Here is a 22704-nt window from a genome sequence, read left to right on the forward strand (position 1 = left end):
CAGGGGTCCAACACTTTTGGCCTCTATGTGTACCCATACTTAGAGATACAGGCCTATATGCATGCCTGCACACACACACACACACACACACACACACACACACACACACACACACTTTTTTAAATAGTGAGAAGAGCATGACAGTATTTTCCACGACCCGGTGTGTGAAGTCACACGCTGTCGTGGTCATTTCCACCTTATTCATTTTCGACGTAAGTCATGCTGTTGCCACTCTAGTTGGTAGCATGAGCCTGGGAGAATGGGGCCTAAAACTGAGGCGGACTACACAAGTCTTATGCAACTAGCCAACGTTATTCAGAGCATCAGATCATTTATGCTCTGAGGGTTAACAAGAGTCACCTGAGTAAAGTGAACAATCACAAGGACAAGCCACGTGTGACAAACGCACATTTGGGGGGGGTCATAGAAGCATATGAATAAATAACAGTAGCCAGGTGTAATGAGTAACCTAAAGTGAACTCCTGCCTGCGACACCTGGGCACAAAAGCACATTCATTCCAAGAACAGCCTGCGCTGTGGATGAATGGAGGTTAACAGCCTCTTGTGAGGAGGTCACAAAGTCTCAGAAGTCCCCCCCACAGCTTTATCCGTGGACTGTGTCCTGCCATTGCGCTAGTGGAGGAAGATAGAGAAAGGAAGAGATGGAACATGAGCAAATGTGACCGGCCTGAGCCCGCTTGATGCATCCTCTTCAGCTGGTTGTTTGGTTGATTAGTTGGTTCACTAGTTTGAGACAAGGTTTCACTGTGTTGCCAAGACTGGCTTTAAACCGTTGACATTCCCTATGTACACAAGGGTGATTTCCACTGCTCCATGCTCCGGCCTCCACCTCCCTAAAGCTTAGGGATTACAGGCATGCGTCATCAATCAGGCTTGTTTTCTTCATCCTTCCAGAGCTTGCATTTAATATTTTTCTAAAGATTTTTTTCTTCTTTCTTCTTCCTTCTTTCTTTTTATTTATTCTTCTCTCAAACAATACATCCCGACTACAGTCTTCCCTTCCTCCGCTCCTCCAAGTTCCCCCCTCCCCTCTCCCTGAGATCCACTGCTCCTCCCTTTTCCTTCAGAAAAGAGCAGACTTACCAGGGATGTCAACCAAACATGGCCTAACAAGATGCATCTTATTTCATCTTGCATGGTGGCGCATACCTTTACTCCCAGCACTAGGGAGGCAGAGGCAGGCGGATCTCTGTGAGTTTCAGGACAGCCTGGTCTACAAAGGGAGTCCAGGACAGCCAAGGCTACACAGAGAAATCCTGTCTCGAAAAACAAAAACAAAACAAAAAAGTCTAGACACAAATCTTCATATCAAGGTTAGACAAGGCAACCCAGTAAAAGGAAAAGGGTCCCATTAGCAGGCAAAAAGAGTCAGAGACACCCCAACTCTCACCGTTAGGAAGCCCACAAAAGTCTCAAGCTAAACAACCATAGCATTTATACAGAGGATCTAGCCCAGACCAGGCAGACTCCGTGGTTGTCACATTAGTCTCTGTGCTCCCCTATGAACCCTGCTTAGTTGATGCTGTGGGCCGTTTGCTCCTGGTGTCCTTGACCGCTCTGGCTCCTGCGATCTTTCCTCCTCCTCTTCTTCTTCCTCCTCCTCTTCCTCCTCCTCCTCTTTTGTGGGCTTCCCCCAAGCTCTGCCTACTGTTTGACTGTGGCTCTTACATCTGCTCCCATCTGCTGCCTGAGGCGCCTCTCTGAGAGTGACTGGGATAGGCACTGAGCTATGTTATGTGTAAAGCAGAATATCATTATGGAATCGTTTCATTGAAAAAAAATATTTTTTTTTTTTTGCCAGTCATGTTTAGTTCTATCCTAGGACTCTGGCCTATCCAGCTTCCGGTTCCTGGTCATCTAGGAAGGGTCTGAGCTCTCTTTCCTGTGTGGGCCTCAAGCTAGACCACTCCCACAAGCTCTGAGCCACCATTGTCCTAGTACATCTTGCAGGCAGGACAGAGGGAAGGTCAGAGGGTTGGTGGCTGGGTTGGTGTCCCAGTGCCACCACTAGAAGCCTTGACTGATTACAGAAGATGGCCAGTTCAGGCTCCCAATCCGCCATTACTAGGAGTCCTTGCTAGGGTCACCCTCATAAGTCCCAGAGAGTTTCCACTGTACTAGGTTTCCACATTGGCCCCAATTCCAGCTGTCTGTCTCCATACTCTCTCCCTGCCCCACCTGGTTCCTCGTGTTTTTAACTCTGTGTGTAGTTGTCTCACGTGGGTATGTGCCCACGAGTGAAGTTGCCTGCAGAGGCCAGGAGAGGCCATTGGGTCCCCTGGAGGTGGACGCACGGGCAGTTGTGAGCCACCCAACGTGGATGCTGGGAACTGAACTCGGGTCCTCTGCAAGAACAGCCAAGTGTTCTCCAGTGCTGAACCATCTCTCCAGCCGCAGTAATACTGTTCTCACTGAGTGTGCGCTCTGTGTTACATCACTGACTACTTAAAATTCATTCTCTCGTGCCATCCTCAGCGAGGCCTGGAGAGACGGCGTTGTTGCCACCACTCAGCCGGGCTCGTGTCTACTGCTGCCCCGTGCTGCTTACCACTTACTTCCACGGTGCCCACTGCAGTGCTACGTGACTTATGAGAAAGAGTGCAGGCACACACATGCACACATGCATGAAAAAACAATCATAAAACACAATTCATCTAAAAGAAGAAGGAGAAGAAAGGAATACACACAAACTCGGTAGCTCACACCGTGTATCTGAAGGATCCAGTCCCAGCAGGGCACGCCCATGTGCCTGTGGGCCTGAGACCTCACTCTGTAGGAATCTACCTTTTAGAGGCAAAAGCAGAGGCCACTTAGCAGGAGTTCAAGGGAGCTTTGGCCACATAGTGAAATTGGATCCAGCCTGGGTTCCAGGAGACCCAGGTAAGATCCATCCCCTCCTTACTTAGAAAAGTAATAGTAGGAGAAAATAACATTAACCAAATGTTGGCAGCATGGTGTGGTAAGCCCCAAAATGTAGGAATTGTAGAATTGTAGGAAAGGAAAAATTTGAAGCTGCCTAGGAGAACTCATAAACAAGAGGAAATATTTCAGTCAGGTCTTCAAAGGTGAGTAGATAAGTAGATAAAAAAAAAAGGCAACAGGGATTGTCAGGCTAAGGAGAAAAGCATATGTCTAAGGGCATGTATGTGAGAGACCATGGCTGTTAACCTGTCCTAAAATATAGACAATGAGAAAAGAAAACTCTTTTGAGTTACATTCCCTTACTAGACACTAGGAGGCGCTATTCAGTCAGACTAGCTTAGTTATCGCACATGGATAAAAATCTAACTTGCACTTCCTGTTCCCTCAGATAATTAATTTTATTCCTTCTCAAGTCTCTGATAGGGCTGAAGACCAGATAGTTTAGTTTTAGGATTAGTTTTTTTAGGGCTTAAGTTGTTTTTAGGTCTAGATAGAAGTTTTTAGAGATAGAGATGAGATATGATGGATAATGATTTACATTCAGAATTGTAGACTCACCAAGATAGGAAAGATGCTTTCTCCAGTGTTGCCAAACACAAATAGACAAAACACTATGAATATAACATTTATATGATTCCTAATTGTTTCATGGTCCTTCTAGCTGTAGGTATTTTATATATGTATAATAATATAAATATATATGTAAAAGTAAAAATAAATATTTAAGAGCAGAAATGGGGAGGGAGAAAGAAAAAAAGGCTATGTAATCATCTAAATGTAGGTGATACTTCAGAGTTGCAGGGGACTTGCTGACAGTGGGGCTCAGCAGCAGAGCACATGCTTAGCACATGTGAGTGAGACCCTGTGCCCAGTCAAAAACAAAAACAGTATTCTCAAGTTGAGGCTGAGTGCTCTGCGAATGGTTTATAACTATATAACTAAGTCCTGTCTTCTACGCTTTAGAACATTCCAATTCCAACCCTGAGGGAGTTTGCAAAGGCTCTAGAGACGAACACTCATGTGAAGAAGTTCAGCCTGGCTGCGACCCGGAGCAATGACCCTGTGGCCCTTGTAAGTGAGACTTGAAACACACACGATATGAAGTCATTTTATTCACTGGAGACTCTTTATTTTTAGGTTTTGCTTATTGTTTAAAATTAGCTTAACTTAGCTCTTACTTGTTTTGAGATAGGGTCTTAAAGTGTGGCCTGAGTTTTGAAGTCACTATGTATCTTGGCCTGGCCTTGAACTCCCAGTAATCCTCCTGCCTCAGTGTGCCTAATGCTGAGATTTCAGGCATGAAATCACCATTCCTGGATAACTTATTTAATCAATTAAAAGTCTTAGATCTGGCCAACTTAATCTAACAAACTTGCAGTCCCAAAGCACAGGCTCAGAGCCTACACTACATTGACTTAACTGGATTCTTATCAGCACTGCATTTTCCAAAAAGGAAACAAGACAAGCATCTTGGCATTAACTAAATAAATATTTAGAGTTTGCTCTGTTGAGAAAAACCACTCTGAAACTTTCACTCTCTGCAACAGTCATTGGACGTCATGAACCCAATAGCCTACTTGAACTTGGCACGTAGGAAAAAAAAAGTCAGAGAATGTTTTATCTTGATCTTTATGAGCATTAATATGCCAGGCATACTGTAAACAGCCAAAATTGCTGAAGCATTTTGTTTGACATCCAGATAATTAGAATATGGAAAGAAAAATAATAACCGAAACCCTAGTCCTTTTATGCGTGTGGGGTAATTCAGCCAAACAAGAAAGCTACTTAGCTCGAGTAAATACTGTCATCCTGTCACCACCACTGACACTCCTCCTGTCTGCTTTAAGTATTTGAGGGATCAGGGACTACAGCACTGATACTTGCAAAGCTTCGAATGCATTGCCCCACCCAGTCATCCCCGTAGTGCTCTACGTGTGGGCTGCCATTGGTTCCTACTGCAACAAGAGAGAGGTTAGATTATCCCAGGTCTAACAAGTAAGGACAGAGAGTCACTGCCAGGTCTTTCTGGTTCCGCTCTGCTCTGTTTACACACACAGCCCTGCTGTGGTCCACTGACTAAAATACGTTGTTGGCAGGGTCTCTGGGAATCAGCCCGAGGGTCTACAAGTTCAGTCACTCAGCTCTCAAATCCAACTAGAAAAACAAAGTTGTCCTGGCAATGCTGTTTCCAATTTAGACCCAGAGAGATGGCTCAGCGGTTAACAGTGCTTGCGGCTTTTCCAGAGGACCTGAGTTGGTTCAAAGCACCCACTTCAGACAACGCACAGGCGCTTGTAACTCCAGCTCCAGGGGATCTGATGTTCCCTTCTGGCATCCTTGGCTACCTCATGCACGTGGTGCACAGACATGCTTTGAGGCAAAGCACCTATATGCATAAAATAAAAATAAAGATTAAAAAGTAAAAGCTATGTATGTCTATGTGTATAGATACAGTTTAAAACTATACTAAGGCATTCCACATTCTTTTATTTATATTTCATCTTTGAAATCTATGGTGTGCTTTTTATTTCTGGCACATCAATTAATTCAAACTAGCTAATTTTCGAAGACTTAGTAGCTACGTTTCTTTTTTGTTTTGTTTTGTTTTGTTTTGTTTTTGAGATAGGGTTTCTCTGTGTAGCCTTGGCTGTCCTGGACTCGCTTTATAGACCAGGCTGGCTTCGAACCCACAGAGATCTGCCTGCCTCTGCCTCCCGAGTGCTGGGATGACAGGCATGTGCCACCATACCTGGCTATAGCTACATTTCTTGTGACTACCATTTGGTCATCAGGGAAGCTATGTATTTTTGGGTTCTGTTTGTTAGATTTAGAAGAGTTGTTTTAACTTTTAATTAAAGTGTGTGTGTGTGTGTGTGTGTGTGTGCGCGCGCGCGCGCGCGTGCGCACGCGCATGAGAGTTCAGGTGTCCTTGAAGTCCAGAAGAGGGTATCTGGAGTCCTGGAACCAGAGTTACATGCGGTTGTGTACTGCCTGATATGGGTGTTGGGAACCGAACTTGGGTCTTCTCCAAGAACAGCATGTGCTCTGGACTGCTGAGCCATCTCTCTAGCCCTAGGAAATTATAGTTTTGTGTAATCCCATAAAGTGCAGAAAGCAAATCTTTTCTTGAGACATGTACTTCTACTTTAATAATTTAGATAACATTTAATAAACCACATCTGTGTTCTTCTGACATTACTATCCCAGCACTTGGAATAGATGCTCAGATATTTGCTGAACTGAAGTGAACTTGGGTGTAACAGCTCCAAGTTATGTTTGGCTGCGTGTGCTCCATTTTGCTCAGTTTGAGAAAAAGTGTTTTCTCAAGTTTGAGACAAAGCAGCATGATCTTGGCTGCCTCCCAGGAGGTCCTGCAAGTTTTTGTAAAGAACTAATTGCTCTGACATTTCATTATTCTGGAACTGAGAGTTAAGGCCAAAGCTGGGCGGCGTGTCCCGTAACAAAAGGCTTGTCACATTCCCGCCTCATGCTCTGATTAAAATGTGTACACTTAATTTTAAGATCAAGTATTAAACTGGGTGTGGTGGGGCACGCCTCTAATCCCCTCACGCGGGGGGCAGAGGCAGGCAGATCTCTGTGAGTTCGAGGCCAGCCTGGTCCACAGAGCGAGTTCTAGGACAGCCAAGGATACACAGAGAAGCCCTGTCTCAAAAAACAAAAACAAATAAACAAACAAACAAAGACCAAGTATCGAATAAATGTACCTTGAGTTACATAGTGTGCCTGCCACGAGCCCATGCCCAAGCTGTCAATGCCCAGGTTCCCTGTTCTGTCCCACTGAGTCTCAGGATAAGAGCTCTTTTGCTCCCGGGGCACACTGGCAGTGGCCGGAGATGTTTGGGGTTATGGTGAGGACAGATGCTACTGGCATCTTTAAGGTCTCTGAAGCCCAGAGAGGCTGCTAACCAGCCTACAATACACAGGACACCCCCCCCCCCAGCAAAGTCTCCAGGCCCAGACCTCAGCCATGCAGAGGATGGGAAACCTGCCCGGTCTCCTGTGGAATTCCTTCTCTTCCTTCTTCCCGTCTCAACTGCCACTGCAAGAGTGATGATCGTTTCGGGCTTCCTTGGTCCACTCCCTAGAAGCAATCACTATTAGTAATTTGTTTTGCATTCTTCTACTTACTGCCTTTATGACTTTAATTAAAGTGCCTGCCAATCTCAACTGTTTATTCATTTGAGGAGCAGAAGGCCAGGCCACAGCCTCCGAGATCCTGACTCAATTCATGGTCATCTGGGTGGGGCCAAAATATACTTAAAATTTTAATGTATATTTAAATTTATGTCAGTGTCTCCTCTCTCTCTCTCTCTCTCTCTCTCTCTCTCTCTCTCTCTCTCTCTCTCTCTCTGTGTGTGTGTGTGTGTGTGTGTGTGTGTGTGTGTGTGTGTTTGTCTAAGTGAGCATATGTACACATGAGTGTGAGGGTACCCATAGAGGCCAGAAGAAGGCATTAAATCACTTGGAGCTGGACTTATAGGTGTTTATGAGCCTCTTTTTTTGTTTGTTTGTTTAGTTTGGTTTTTCAAGACAGGGTTTCTCTGTGTAGCCTTGGCTGTCCTAGACTCACTTTATAGACCAGGCTGGCCTTGAACTCACAGAGATCCGCCTGCCTCTGCCTCCCTGAGTGCTGGGCTTAAAGGCGTGTGCCACCGCGCCTGGCTTTTGTGAGCTCTTGATGCTGGCATCTAGACACTTGTTTTCGTGATTGAGCAGCAAGTGTTCTGAACCACCAAACCGTACCCCCAGCCCCAATTTTATGTATAGTTTTGAAATCTGTTTGTACGGAGACTATTATTAAAATAGGTTCTTTTAGTGAATATGTGGTCTCAGATCTTGAGAGGCAGAAGCAAGATCAGCACTTCATGGCCAGCCTCAGTTACACAGCAAGTTCAAGGCTAGCCTGGGCTACCTGAATCTATCTTAGCATACATACACACACACATACACACACTCACACATACTCACACACAGAGGCTGTATAGACAGCTCAGTGTTTAAGGCAAAACATCTGTACATTAAAAAAATTAAAATTAAAAACAAGAGAAAGTTGGATGGGTGTGGTGGTGCACGCCTTTAATCCCAGCACTCAGGAGGCAGAGGCAGATGGATCGATGTGAGTTCGAGGCCAGCCTGGTCTGCAAAGTGAGTCCAGAACAGCCAAGGCTACACAGAGAAACCTTGTCTTGAAAAACCAAAATAAATAAATAAAACAAAGAGAAAGCATACACTTAGATGCTAGGAATCAAAGTCTGGTCCTCTGGAAGAGCAGCTGGCCGACATAACTGCTGAGCCATCTCTCTCAATTTCTGCTAAGCTATTTTAATTTTTTGCTTGGTTTTGGTTTGGGGTTTGGGTTTTAGGTTGGTTTTTTGTTTGTTTGTTTCTTTGTTTGTTTGTTTTTTTCAAAACAGGGTTTCTCTGTATAGCCTTTGCTATTCTGGAACTTGCTCTGTTGACCAGATTGGCCTAGCCAAAGATCTGCCTGCACCTGCCTCCTGAGTGCTAGGACTAAGGGCATGTGCCCCCACTGCCTGGCACTATTTTAATTTTTAACTGCATTTCTAAATTTTAGTTTTATTTGGAGATGAAAGTATGACTTAATAAATGTTTTCTTAAAGTGCTATAAAACTTTTTGGTTTGGTTTGGTTTGGTTTTTGAGACAGGGCTGTCCTGGACTCGCTTGTAGACCAGGCTAGCCTCGAACTCACAGTGATCCACCTGCCTCTGAGAACTATATTTTTTTTTAATTGGGAGAAAGATGTTCATGAGACCAACCTTTGGAAACCCTAATGCCTGTTTTTGTACACTAAGGCCTTTGCAGATATGCTGAAAGTCAACAAGACCTTGAAAAGTCTAAACATAGAATCCAATTTTATCACTGGAACGGGAATCCTGGCCCTGGTGGAAGCACTGCGGGAGAATGACACCTTGACAGAGGTCAAGATTGACAACCAGGTACATGGGGGGGGGGGTGCAAAGCTTGCTTACATCATAGACCCCACAGGCATTGGGCTAATGCTGAAAGCTCTGTGCGGACTTACTTCACGGGGTCTTCTGGCTTTCCTATAAATCTTAACAGTCTCTCTCTCTCTCTCTCTCTCTCTCTCTCTCTCTCTCTCTCTCTCTCTATTTCTCTCTCTCTCTCTCTCTCTCTCTCTGTGTGTGTGTGTGTGTGTGTGTGTGTGTGTATGCACCTGTGCATGTATTCAGGCTTGTGTACCTGCACATGTATGTGTGCACATGTGCATGCAGAAGTCATAGGACAGCCTCAGCTACATTTTGTCAGATACCACCACCCTTTTTTTGAAACAGGGTAGACTGGCTGGCCGGTGAGCCCCAGGAACCCCTCTTATCTCGGCCTCCCCAGTGCTGGGATTACAAACGCACACCAACACACCAGCTTTTTAAATGTGGGTCCTGGCGATTGAACTCACGGCCTCATGCTGTGGTGACAAGTGCTTTACTGACAAGGATTCTCCCTAGCCCCTGAGCATGTTCTTTCTTCTTTTCTTTTCTTTTTTAAAAATTTTTATTTTTTTAATGTGCATTGATGCTTTGCCTGCATGTATCAGTGTGAGGGTGTCAGATCTTGGAGTTACAAACAGTTGTGAGCTGCCATGTGGGTGCTGGGAATTGAACCCGGGTCCTCTGGAGGAGCAAACAGTGCTCTTAACCGCTGAGCCATTTCTCCAACCCCCATCAGAGCATGTTCTTACATAAATTTCACAGCAGGCCAACGGACACATACAGAGCCAGCTGCCTTTGCCCTAAACTAGCCAGGAAGCAGAGGTATTACCAACTGCTTTGTTCAGACTTCTTTCTCTTACCCTATAGCCTGAATCTCAGGCCAGTGGTGCCCAGCCTTGGTTTTGCCTATTACTGAGGCTGTGTCCAGAAAGAAAGTGGGGTGGCCCTGCCCAGACACTGAGGCAGCATGCCCTTGTTTGGAAGCCATTGGTCAATGATCTTTACCTTATTATTTTTAATGATGCATGTGGGGTGTGTGTGTGTGTGTGTGTGTGTGTGTGTGTGTGTGTGTGTGTGTGTGTGTGTGTGTGTGTATACACCAGAGGTCAGAGATGTCTAGTCCTGGGGTTACAGGAGGTTGGGAGCTGCCTAGTGTGGGTGTTGGGAATCCAATGCAGGTCTTCTGGAAGAACAGCAGGTGCTCTTAGCCACCAAGCCGTCTCTTCAGCCTAGCTCTTTACTTAGTCTTGGCTATGGATTCAAGGATAGAAAAACTGAGTAGCTGGGTTGATGGTTTTTCTGTCCGACCTTTACTTAAGAAACATCTCTGCTTTAATCCCATTAGCACTAAATGACCTGGAACCACAAATATTAGTTTTGCTTAAACTCACTCAGGAATTATGTTCTCTTTATTTTTGTTGGGTCTGTTCTATGTATTTATTTTTTAGGCAGTCCCGTTGGTTAGCACAGGCTAGCTTTGAACTAGAGATCTTCATGCCAGCCGGGCGTGGTGGCACACACCTTTAATCCCAGCACTTGAGAGGCAGAGGCAGGTGGATCTCTGTGAGTTCGAGGCCAGCCTGGTCTACAAAGGGAGCCTAGGACAGCCAAGGCTACACAGAGAAACCCTGTCTTGAAAAACCAAGGGGGGGGGGAGATCTTCATGTCTCGGTCTCTCAATACTGTGATTATAGGCATACACCTAGCTCATCTTTCCTTTGGAAAGGATTTCTTGTTTACTGTTAAGTTTGATTGTTTTTTTGTTTTTTGGTTTTTGTTTTTTTTTATGAGAGTGGGAGTTGAGACAGGGTTTCTCTGTGTAGCCTTGGCTGTCCCAGACTCAGAGAGGCTAGCCTTGAACTCACAGCGATCAGCCTGCCTCTGCCTCCCAAGTGCTGGGACTAAAGGCATGTTCCACCCCGCCCAGCTTGCTGTTAAGTTTTACTGTTGTTTACTTGCTTACTTGGTTTTGTTTTACTTATGTATATGTTCATTTGCAAGTGAGTGTGAATACATGTCACGTGTCTTTACCTTAGTGTTAGGTTTTGTAACAGGATCTGTCACTGGACCTGATGCTCGCTGTTTGGCTAAATTGGCTGAGCAGTGACCTCTGGGGATTTACCTAGCTGGGCACTTCCAGCTGTGTAGTTATAGGTTCACGTCATCATGCCTGATTTTATAACATGGGTGCTGGGGACCCAAGTTCAGGTCCGCGTGCTTGCATAGAGGCACGTGACCGCTGAGCCGTCTCCCCAGCCCAATTTTTGCTTGTTTATTTGGTTGGTTGGTTTCATTTTTTTTTTTTTTTCATTTTTGAGTTCCAGAAGATTGGGGCTGTCTCCATTTTCTTTCTAGACAAAGAACCAGACTCAGCGGCTGCATAGGAAGGAACATCTCAGTTTGACTCTCTTGGGGGAGGTAGCCATGTCGTTTTCCCCCGTAAGTAACTGTTCCCTTTCCCTCCCTGCTTATCCCGTGTCCGTGTGCGCGCCCACCCACAACCAGAGGCAGCAGCTGGGAACAGCCGTGGAGATGGAGATCGCCCAGATGCTGGAAGAGAACTCAAGGATCCTCAAGTTTGGGTACCAGTTTACTAAGCAAGGGCCACGGACAAGAGTGGCAGCTGCCATCACAAAAAATAATGACCTGGGTAAGGCAGATGTGGTTGGGGCTGGCAGGATGAGCACTGGGAGCATTTGTCTTCCCACTTCAGAGGCAGCATGGCCGACGACACCATGCCCCTGGGCCCTTGGGCACTCTATTAGGTGGTCATGGCAGTCCTCTGGTCTTCAAGGCGTTTAAGCTTCAACGCCGCATTCTTTTATTTTGTTTTATTTAATATATTTATTTAATATATTATTAATAATAATAAATAATATTAATTTATTCATATTACATCTCAATTGTTATCCCATCCCTTGTGCCCTCCCATTTTCCCCTTACTCCCCTCCCCTATGACTGTGACTGAGGGGGACCCCCTCCCCCTGTATATGTTCATAGGGTATCAAGTCTCTTCTTGGAAACCTGCTATCCTTCCTCTGAGTGCCACCAGGCCTCTTAGCTCTAGCTTAGCACTTGATTTCCTTGTCTTTGCCTGTCTTCTCCTCTCCTCCTTCTATGGCACCCTTTCTTTTCTTTCCTTCTTTTTTCTTTTCTTTCTTTCTTTTTTTTTTTTTTTTTTTTTTTTTTTTTTTTTTTTTGAGTCAAGGTCTCTCTGTATAGCCTTGGCTGTCCTAGACTCGCTTTGTAGACCAGGCTGGCCTCGAACTCACTGCAATCCGCCTGCCTCTGCCTCCCAAGTGTTGGGATTAAAGGCATGCACCACCACGCCCAGCCTATGGTACCCTTTCTGTTTGGACACAGGACACAACAATCCCAGGTTCCTCATGTGTGAGGTCTGCTGCTGCTTTCTTCAATACTCAGGCTTAAATATGGGGGCATGATTACGTCTTGCTTGACCCATGATGTGCCCTGACCGCCTACACTACACAGGCTAAACTCTCCCGGAACTCCTCAGCAAGGCTTCCCTTTACCTTCCCGTGCTGTTAGACTTCGCTGAGGGTCCACACTGTTTCTTCTGTTAGGATGAGATGGGGCATGTCACAGTGTAAAGGAGGCCGGTCACAGTGTAGAAGGATGGGGCGGTTTGGAAAAGCTTGGTCTGTAGACATCTTAGCTACCTGGAGTAGCATAGCAAAAAGACATATAGGACAGGCCAAATCCACTTGGCAGTGAGCCAGTAGCTGGCTTGGGTCCTTGTTTGAGCTTTGGGAATAATGTACCAGCCCTTGGACAAAACAGAAAGAGAGACACTAGCAAGATAGAGGCCGAGCTTACCAACTGAGAACAGTGAGTAAGTGAGACCCATGACCCAGAAGGAGGCTTTAGGAAAAGATGGAGTCAAGCAGAAACGCCTAGGAAATAAAGCGTGTTAGGTTGGTATCCGAGCAACCCAGAAGGAAAACGAGCAAAGGAAGGCTCTGGAAGCACTGACACTAGGTTCCATGCCCAGGAACAGCTATCACGGGCAACATCTTTGTCACTTCCAATAGCTTGGGCCACTGGAAGTAACAAGGTAGAAAGGACCATGGACAGCATACCAGTTTGGCCAACTCCGGGGAGCTTCCAGAAACCCCTTGCTGTCAACCAAAAAAGCCTGCAGTCCAGGAAGTAAAAAGAGAAGAAACAGGTTGTAGAAACCAGGAATACAGTCAAGTGTGGAGCGTGCCTGTAATTCTAGCACTCCGGAGGCTAGCACAGGAAACCTCCGGTTGAAGAGCTACCTGAGCTACGTGGTAAAACCATGTCAGAGGAGGGGAGACAGTGTCTTTGATCCCAAAGTACTGGTTTGAAGGAACCTCAATCTCTGATTTTGCCTGTTGTCCAAAATCCACTCCTTTTTTTTTTTTTTAAAAGACCAATAGTTAGGAATTTGTTTGTTTGTTTTGAGACAGAATCATGCTGTGTATCCCAAACCTGGCCTGGGACTCAGCTCTTTAGCCCAGGTTGGCCTTCACTTCTTGAATCTTCTGCCTCAGCCTTCAGGGTACCGATGACTACAGGTGTACTCCACCACAACCACGACTGAGGAGTTTTTAATCAGGATGAGATTTAGAATCTGAACCTGAGCTTCAGCCGGGCAGTGGTGGTGCACACCTTTAATCCCAGCACTCAGGAGGCAGAGGCAGGTGGATCTCTGTGAGTTCGAGGCCAGCCTGCTCTACAAAGCGAGGCCAGAACAGCCAGGACTACACAGAGAAACCGTATCTCGAAAAACTAAAAAAAAAAAAAAAAAAAAAAAAAAAGAATCTGAGCTTCTGTTTATAGATGCCTGCTCTCCCAGCCATAATCAGAGGTGATGGGCATGGCTTTATTCACCTGGGACTGAACTACACCGACCAACAAGATGCCCTATATATAAATACTCATGAAAATAGTTAGCAGTTCGCTATTCTGTGCTCTCTCCTGGACTGACTGCCTCCATAAACACACGAAGAGGCTCTCCCACTCAAGCTCCCAGTTAGCAGGCAGAACTTTATTTAAACGTAAGTTCTTCCACATCCTAGATTACCTTGCCATTTCCGCTTATTGCCACAGTTGATTGAATATTGGCATTTAAGATGATTGATCCCCTCAGGTGTGTGTCACCGAGTTTTGTAGGACGGATGTTGTCCTCAAGAACAGTGGCTCTCAACCTGAGGGTCACAACCCCCAAGGGGACACATGTCAGATTTCCTGCACATCAGATGATATTCACACAGCAATTCATAGCAAAATCACAGTGATGAAGTGACGATGACAGAATTTTATGGTTGGGCGGGGGTGGGGGTGTCGACACATTAAATGGCCACAGCATTAGGAAGGCTGAGACCCACAGCTCTGGAATGATTTTTAAAGACTGCCCTTTTCTATTTGTCCTCTCTCTCCTCCCTAGTTCGCAAGAAGAGAGTGGAAGGAGACAGGAGGTAAGCCTGCACCAGAAGAGGTGCAAGCCTCACCACGCAGCCATCCAAAACACCAGACATAAACTCCTCCTCTTCTCCACGGGACTGTCTTTATCTAAGGCCGTTTCGCTTCCGTCAACCCTGTATGTCATAATTGTAACTGTTACTTTTTTTTTCTGCACTACTTATTTACCTGAGATTCTGGATTGTGTGCGGCAGCTGGACTTGCTCCTGGACACACCTGGCGGCTCGCACGAGTGGGAGGAAACAGCTCTGAGACCGTGGCGACGCTGGCTGGGGGGGGGGGGTCTCACCCACCTCCCTACTTTCAGATCGGTTGTCTTGCTTTCTTACATGAACATCTTTTTTTAATCATGGAGAGGAACTTAGCATGTAGCATGTGTTTGCAGCTGACTGCATTAGTGGAGGCCTATCTCTGTTTACACGCATTTGCTTTGGGTTAGGCTGAGTATGTGTGAAGTGTGCTACCGACCACATAAAAAGTTAGTACTGCCAATCTCTCACAGATTTTCCGTTAATTCCAGGGGGCAAAAATGTCTCTACATGCACATGCCCCACTGACTGTTGGCCGGTGGGGCTCTCCTTAGAAAGCACTTTAACCTAGCACTCACAAATTAACTATTTATTATCCCATGAGTATATGAATAATCCAATACTTATCTTTACTGACTACTAAACGTGAATTGACATATTTGCATAGGTGTGTGGTCCTGGGGGTGTACCCAGGGCCCTGTGTGTTGTAGGCGAGTCCTGGGATGTATTTAGGGCCCTGTGTGTGGTAGGCGAGTCCTGGGATGTATTTAGGGCCCTGTGTGTTGTAGGCGAGGCCTGGGGTGTACCCAGGGCCCTGTGTGTGGTAGGCGAGCACCCTATTCCTCCTGAGCTACATCTCCAACTCAAATTATATTTAAAATGATTCCCTAATAGATAAGCATTTACAAAGCTGTGGAAAGGCTTTCCAGGTATGGTGGGAATTTTTCAAGTTTTACTAAAGAAAAATTCAAAATGGCACATTCCTAAATAAAACAACAATAACAGCATCTTAGGAGCTAGAAAGATGGCTCAGCAGTTAAGGGTGCTCGCTACTTTTGCAGAGGACCAGAGTTCAGTTCCCAGTACCTGTGTCAAGCAGCTAACAATGGCGAATAACTCCATCTTCAGTGGAATCTGAAGCCTCCAGCCTCTGAGGGCATCCATGCACACATGTATACATACCCCCCATACGCACACACATTATTAAAAATAAATTTAAAAGATATGGCACCTTAATCAAAGTTTCTGATACATAAGATTGAATGAATTTGAGAAAAGCAATTGTTGCTTCATCTTTAGCCTAACAAGACCTCAGGATAAAATTGCAGGCATTGTGGCTAATTATATAGATTTTTGTTACATGATACTACTTCTCTGCCTTTTGGCTTAAAAATCAAGCGCCAATTTTTGTCACATGACAAGGTCAATCCAGACATTTGCAAACCTAAGGTAAAAATGAATTGTCTGTTGCTCAGCTATTTGTCACCTCAAAAACAAAGCCTGTGGAGACACGGCTGAAATGACTGCATTAATTTCTTAGTAAAACAATTGGACAGGGCAATGCAAAATTAAGGTAACAAAGGATGGAAGTCCTTGACCCAAAATAATCCTGGCCCTCTCCTGCCTAGATAGCCACTTCAAGGTGTTGTGACTAAACACCTGACAGAAGGAGCATGAGGAGGGAAGGGCTCGGTATGGCTCACAGTTTTAGGGTACCATGCACCATGGCAGAGGAAAAAGGCAGGCAGAAGCAGGAGGCAGCTGGCCACATCGCATCACACCCAGGAGGCAGAGAGAGAGGGATGCTGGGGCTCTGCCTCTGGGACCAGCCTGTGCGATGGTGCTCCCCACGTTCTGGGTGAGTCCTCCGTTACACTTCTCTAGTAACAGGTTCCGCGACCCCAAGTCCCATCAAGTTGACAGTGAAGGTAACTGTCAACAGCATCTCTTTTCCTTTTCCTCTCCTCTCATCACACAGCATCCCTCCTGTTTCCCTTCTTCTCTTTAGGACTCTGAGTCAATGGTACCAACCTGTGGATCATGGCAACCCCTTTGGGGGTTGAGTGAACCTTTCACAGGGGTCACCTAAGACCATTGGAAAATACAGATTCATAGCATTGATTCAAACATTACGATTCATAGCAGTTGTAAAAATTACTGTTATGAAGTAGCAAGGAGATAATTTTATGGTGGAGGTCGCCACAACGTGAGGAGCTGTATTAAAGGGTCTCAGCATTAGGAAGGTTGAGAGCTGTTGTTCTAGGTCTTATAAAGGTGATACCTCCTGTGCTGGCCACAGAGCAAAAGACGCTGCTGGCTGCTGTCTCTGGCAGATCGTGACCCCCAATCCTGTATATTTTTAGTTACTGGGGATTCCTGACTTGCTTGGTAGCAGTAAGTCAAGTTATTGGGAAAGTAGATTAGCTTGAAAGCACTTGGAATCTGTTTGCAGAAGCCTTTAAAAAAACTGGACACTTGGAGGGAGAAACTGGACGGTTAGTGCGCTGTAAGTAGCCAAATGCTCTGAAACATCACATTGTCCTGACTCATGTCCGTGCTCCTCAGGACACAGTAAGGATGGTATTCTGACATTTTAGAGTCACACCCCCCCCCCAATCCTTTAGTCTAATATTTTATCTTCCTGTCAGTCTGAAAACATATTAGTTTTGTTTTATCCCATTTGATGGTTTTTAATCTGATTTTTCCTTCCTTCTCACCCACTTAGGGATGATATGTTGGGGCCAGTTTGTATAGGGTTGCTAGTTGTTCAGTTTTCAACAATTCTTTGAATTATTGCTAGCACTGCTAAAGATTAGGCGAAGTCAGTTGTGGTGGCACATGCCACTTGGAGTAGGAGCAAGATCAGTGTTGGCTATGTCGGAGGCAGGAAGCCAGCCTGCCACCTGAGACCCCCCCCCCAGGACACCCCCGTCAACTGAAACATATTAAATGACATGCACTTGTGGTTAAATCAATTATAGTAAAGGCACAAGTATGTTCTTGAGATTATTTGCGAATGTTGTGCCTATACAGTGTAAATACTGCTATGATGTGCTTTGGCGCAAGTCTTCCCAGCTCTGTCAGCATTAGCCTCTTGGCCTCGGGGAGAAGAGGCCTTGGGAGTGAGCAATGTGTAAGATACTGAGTCCTTTCTTCCCTCCAGATGGCTGGCTGATGAGCAGCCATCGTTTATGCCTGGGTGAAATGTGTATGGTGTATTTTAGCCTTAATTTTTGGTTACTCTGTTGCCAAAGGGAGAGTGCTAAGTCTCTTTCCTGTCTCTCAGTCTCAGACTTCTTTAAGAGCAAAGTCCCTAACAAGCTCCTGTGAATAATCCTTTTCCCTTTCCTCATTCACTCTCTTGCCTCATCCCTGAGACCCCCTGAATCTGCAGAGTGTTGTCTGCACCCCACATTGTGGAGAAAGGGCTTGCCCCAGTTGTTGACACACCCTAGCAAAAAGTGAGGAAAAAATCGGACTGGATCGTGGCTACTCCTTTTTACAAGTAATTATTCATACTATGAAAGCAAGAGAGTATAACATTATTTTTTAAATCTTACTGATTATATTTAAAATCATTTTAGCTTATCAAATGAGTTTATAAGATTATTTATTACAAATTACCTGTTTTATCATTAGGGATTTTTAGGTAGCTTGTAAAGTGATGTTTCCTTTTTTTGTTTGTTGTTGTTGTTGTTTGTTTGTTTGTTTGAGACAGGGTTTCTCTGGGTAGCCTTGGCTGTCCTCGACTCACTTTGTAGACCAGGCTAGCCTCACACTCACAGTGATCCTCCTGCCTCTACCTCCTGAGTGCTAGGATTAAAGGCTTGCACTACCACGCCCAGCTTGTAAAGTGATGTTTCCACTAGCATTTATAGAGTGAAGATAACTATTAGAAGATAAAACATACATCTTGGGGAAATCTATCAAATCATTTAATTAGATGACGGCTGCACACACACAAACACGCACACACACAAACACGCAAACACACAAACACACACACACACACCTGCCCAAAGTGGACCATTAATATCATCATGATGAGATATAATATATGTAAATTGCTTTAAGTATGTATGTTTTGCTAGCTAGTATCTTGGGGGTTTGGTGCTGCCTGAATGCTTCCCTTCCCTTTGCAGTTGTGTAGGCCCATAGTAAGTGAAAACCACTCACCTGGCCTTGAAGGTTCCTGCCACTGGTGTCTTGTCATGGCACATGCAGATGGATGGTTTTTAGGAGACAAAGTTCTCAAGTCTGGAAATGCTAACTGGTCCCACAGTGCAAGTGCATTTCTTCATCTGCCTAATGTGTGCAGTGGAAGCTCCTTCATCCTCATCAGCGTGATCAAACCCCTTGCTTTCATCCTTGAGGGATCTCTCTCTCTCTCTCTCTCTCTCTCTCTCTCTCTCTCTCTCTCTCTCTCTCTCTCTCCCTCTGTGTGTGTGTGTGTGTGTGTGTGTGTTGTCAGATATCTAACTAGGTATTTGGCTACATCTGGACAACTGATTGAAGGGGAGGCTCTCTCCCCAAGTCCACTCCCCTTCCCCTTTCTAGAGCTGCCCCACACCCAGGTTCCAAGGGAACTTACTCTGGGGTCTGCAGTTTCTGTCACCCACCACCACATTCCATAGTCGTATCGCAGACGACTCTTAGGAGACTGACTGGCTTATTCTTCCATGAGATCTTCCTGTATGCCTGACGTGTGTATCACTTCATACTCGTGACCATCAATTAGTCCCCTCCTTCCATCTCTGTAGGACACACTGTATATAGACATTTTGTACATAAAGATCGCCAAATACTGTAGTGAGGTATTTGGCTACGTGTGGACTGTGGATTGACGGTACCACTCTTCCCTCAGCCCTCTCAGGGTTGTTGTGGGCCCAGGTTAGAGAGTCACGTGCCTGGAGGGGCAGGTGCTGCCCACCCATCTTTCAGCACACGGTTTATCTTCCGGTAGAAGCCCGTCCCCATGTCAAAGCTCAGAAGCTATCACAGTGCCTGGAGCCCTGGAGCCTGTTTTCCTGAAGGAAGACTGGTACCCCAGACCAAGAACAGCTGCTTCTCTTCCACGTGCAGATGTGGCCCCTGGCGGGCGCCAGCCTATGGGAGCCACTGCCTTCCGAATAACTGCCACAAGACATTTCTAAAGCGCAAAGCTTAGACCCAGCGTGAAAGAGTCCACATGCTCTCCTGGTCAGACGGTCCTGTCGAGCTGATAAAAGTGTTTGAACAGACTTCCTTTCTCATGGCTGAGACTTGCTCTGCTCTCTCCTCGATACTGTGAAGGAGACAAGAAAACATAAGAATGCTGGTCTGGGAAGTTTGTGTTTTCAGTTGGGATGATAGACAGTGCCTTTTCAAAAAGTCGTTACTGAATTTGCTTACTGCTCAGTTCCCACCCTGCCGCTACCACCTCCGTTCTCGGTTACAAGACTGAGGCACCCATAAAAGAAAGGTACGGACACTGTAAATATCAGGCTGACCCCACTGGGTAAATACAGACCAGCCTTTGGGAACTAACAGGAGGGAAGTGCCCAGAACCTCAATGTTTGTTGTTTCCTTGTCCCCAATTCTAGATCTGACAGTATTTTACACTATGGCTCAAGATGCTTACAAAGTAGAAGGGCTGGGAACTTAATATTTAAATTAGTTTAATGGCAGAACTCTGTTCTGCTCACACCCCTAAACCTCTTTCCCATCAGCCTCTTGACCGAACCATAGGTGAGCAATGGGTTGCACATTTTAAGTCTGCGTCTCAGACACAGTGTACAAATTGGAGGTTATCCCTATTTATGACACAGTGTCGGCTTGGAGAGGGTGAAGGAGAGGGCATGAAGTCTTGGGTAGAAAAGAGTAACCAGCTAACCAGGCTTGGTTGGCTGTGTCTTGTGGCAGTCATTTGGAGCGCGTTGGCTCAGCTAGTTGGTATGGTGAACGGGTACCATACCAGCAGATTTGGAGGCTAAATCCCAATCCCGTTACTAACACTTAGCAGGTGTATGATCATGGGCAATTCATTTAATTGCCTGCCAATTATATACTATATGGGAGATGAGCACCCGAAATGGAGTCAAGTGACCCCGACCCTTGACTCCACACTTTCTGAGCTGAGTGACTTTGGAGAAGCCCCTTGATCTCTCAAGCCTCAAGCTCCCCAGCTAGTAAATGGAAATAATATCTTCACTAACTACCTCACAGAATTGTAGTGAGAAATATCATCAGGTAATTGGATGAAAACCACCGTAGAAACTAGAAAGCACTATACAAAAATAGGTCGCGTTTATCAATTCATTAATGTTTCCCACTGTCTGTGAGTCTGTTTTACTCTCACCAGTGGTTGGTTCATCTTCTGGAGTGGGGCAGATTGAAACATGAGTATGATGCAAGGGACTAGAACTGTTTTACTTTGAACTTAGAGGTGAGAGAAGTAGTTGGCAGTAGCAGTGGGTGTTATAGTTCAGTGATAAAATGATAGGCCGTTTCTGCTGGGTCATTTTGAAAAGGGTTGGGGAGTAACTGAGCAGGGTAGTACGCTTGCCTAGTGTGCACAAAGTCCTGGCTTTCATCCCCAGAGCTGCATAAACTGGGCATGATAGCACTAGCCTGTAATCCCAGCATTCAAAAGGTAGAGGCAGGAGGATCAAAAGCTCAGATTTATCCTTGGCTACATAGTGAATCTGAGACCAGCCTGGGTTACATGAGATCCTGTCTTAAAATAAAATAAAATAAAATAAAAAGCCCCTTAGGATGTGGTCGCAATTCTTGTAAATACCAGACCCAAGAGGGGAACTCAAACAGTGACTAAGAATTTAGGCGAGAGCACTGCTGCCTGTCACTAAAGGTGATGGAGGCCAGGATGACGGTATCGCTGGCAGCTTTGGAGAGCATCTCCCTGGGCCTCCAAGAACTGTCATGCCTAACATCTGCATACCAGGTGGCAGAGAAGAAAGCTCTCTGGGGCTACAGCTACCTATCACCAGCAACTCAGCCATGGTCAGTTCTTTATTTCAGCCAAGAAAAACAGTGGAGCCTGGCCTCACAGGGATGGTGTCTGATCAGTCCTTGTATCTTTGGTACCATCTAATACGGTGCCTTGTACATAGTAGGTGCTTAATCAGTGTTGCTTGTACTTCATTTTCTCCAGGCCTACAAGAATTATACTCCGTTTACAACCATGTGATTGATATATATATATATATATATATATATATATATATATATATATATATATATTGATTTGGATTGCAGCTGTATGTGACACTTTGGGCAAGATTTTCCATCTATCTTATCTTCATTTCATCTATAAAGCAGTGTGTTCTCAAAAGTCCCCCTTAGGTCCCAAACACTAGAACCCTGTGGTTCTGATTCTGAACATGGGTGTGTAAGGTAGCCACGGAAGCCCCAGCCCTCTCCAGGGACGTGCTGCAGACAGTTGCCTGGTCTTTTTCATCAGTGTTTGATTACTTCAGAGTAGTTCTGGACAAGCAGCCTCATCAGAAATGCTGCTGCAGGGCTGGGAAAGGTGGCTGAGTGGCAGAGCACTTCCTGGCATGTGGGTTCAATCCTAAGCACTACAGAATAATAAAAACTTTAAAAGTCTTGTGATGCTTCCCTCAAGAACAGAAAGGATATCTTTATATATATTCTCCTTTAGAATCAGAGGGAAAGGAAGGGAGGAAGTACAAGGAAAGAAACTGACCAGTATGGTATTTCATAGATTTTCATCTGTAGTATGTGGATTTGCATTTCCAAGCACAGATTGATTGCATACCAGGAGACAATCAAAAGTGCACTTCCTGCTGAAAGAAAGTGGTCCAGGATTTAAACTTCTGTGGACACAATCTAGAAGTGGGCAGACAGGAATCAGTCAAGTGAAAAGAGGAGATGGCTAGAAAGTATGTCCTGAGTAATTTTCCTTTAGTACCAAATGTTAGCCGTGACAATCTTTATCTAAGTGATTCTCAGCCAGGCTTGATGGTGTACACCTGTAATCTGAGCGCTTGGGAGGTGGAGGCAGGAGGATCAGAAGTTCAAGGTCATCCTCATCAGCATCACAAGTTCAAGACCAGCCTGGGATACACGAGACTTTGTCTTAAAATTTAAAATAAATAGATACATAGGATTAAAATAATCGTATCTCTGTGTACAGGAAAAAGCATATTTATATTTTAAGTAAACGTTTATCTTGATCTTATTCCATGTTTTTCAGAAAACAAGCAGCATTTTTCATTCACATAAAATGTAAAATACTTGCATGCCACCAGTC

At 45.2% G+C, this 22704-nt stretch overlaps 1 protein-coding gene across 2 annotated transcripts in view; it reads left to right on the forward strand.

The window, feature by feature from the left end:
- TMOD2 (tropomodulin 2) overlaps window positions 1–21174 on the forward strand; it is a 51113-nt gene extending 29939 nt beyond the window's left edge. For both annotated transcript variants that reach the window (XM_084754579.1, XM_084754580.1), the window contains exons 7-11: window positions 3907–4014; window positions 8779–8922; window positions 11440–11584; window positions 14369–15181; window positions 15260–21174. In XM_084754579.1, coding sequence (XP_084610705.1) covers window positions 3907–4014; window positions 8779–8922; window positions 11440–11584; window positions 14369–14403 — 432 coding nt within the window. In that variant the 3' untranslated portion in view covers window positions 14404–15181; window positions 15260–21174. The remainder of the gene's footprint in view (window positions 1–3906; window positions 4015–8778; window positions 8923–11439; window positions 11585–14368; window positions 15182–15259) is intronic.
- The last annotated feature ends 1530 nt before the right edge of the window (window positions 21175–22704 follow it).

This window comes from Acomys minous (genome assembly GCF_964271855.1).
Source record: "Acomys minous genome assembly, chromosome: 13".
NCBI classification, from domain to species: Eukaryota; Metazoa; Chordata; class Mammalia; order Rodentia; family Muridae; genus Acomys; species Acomys minous.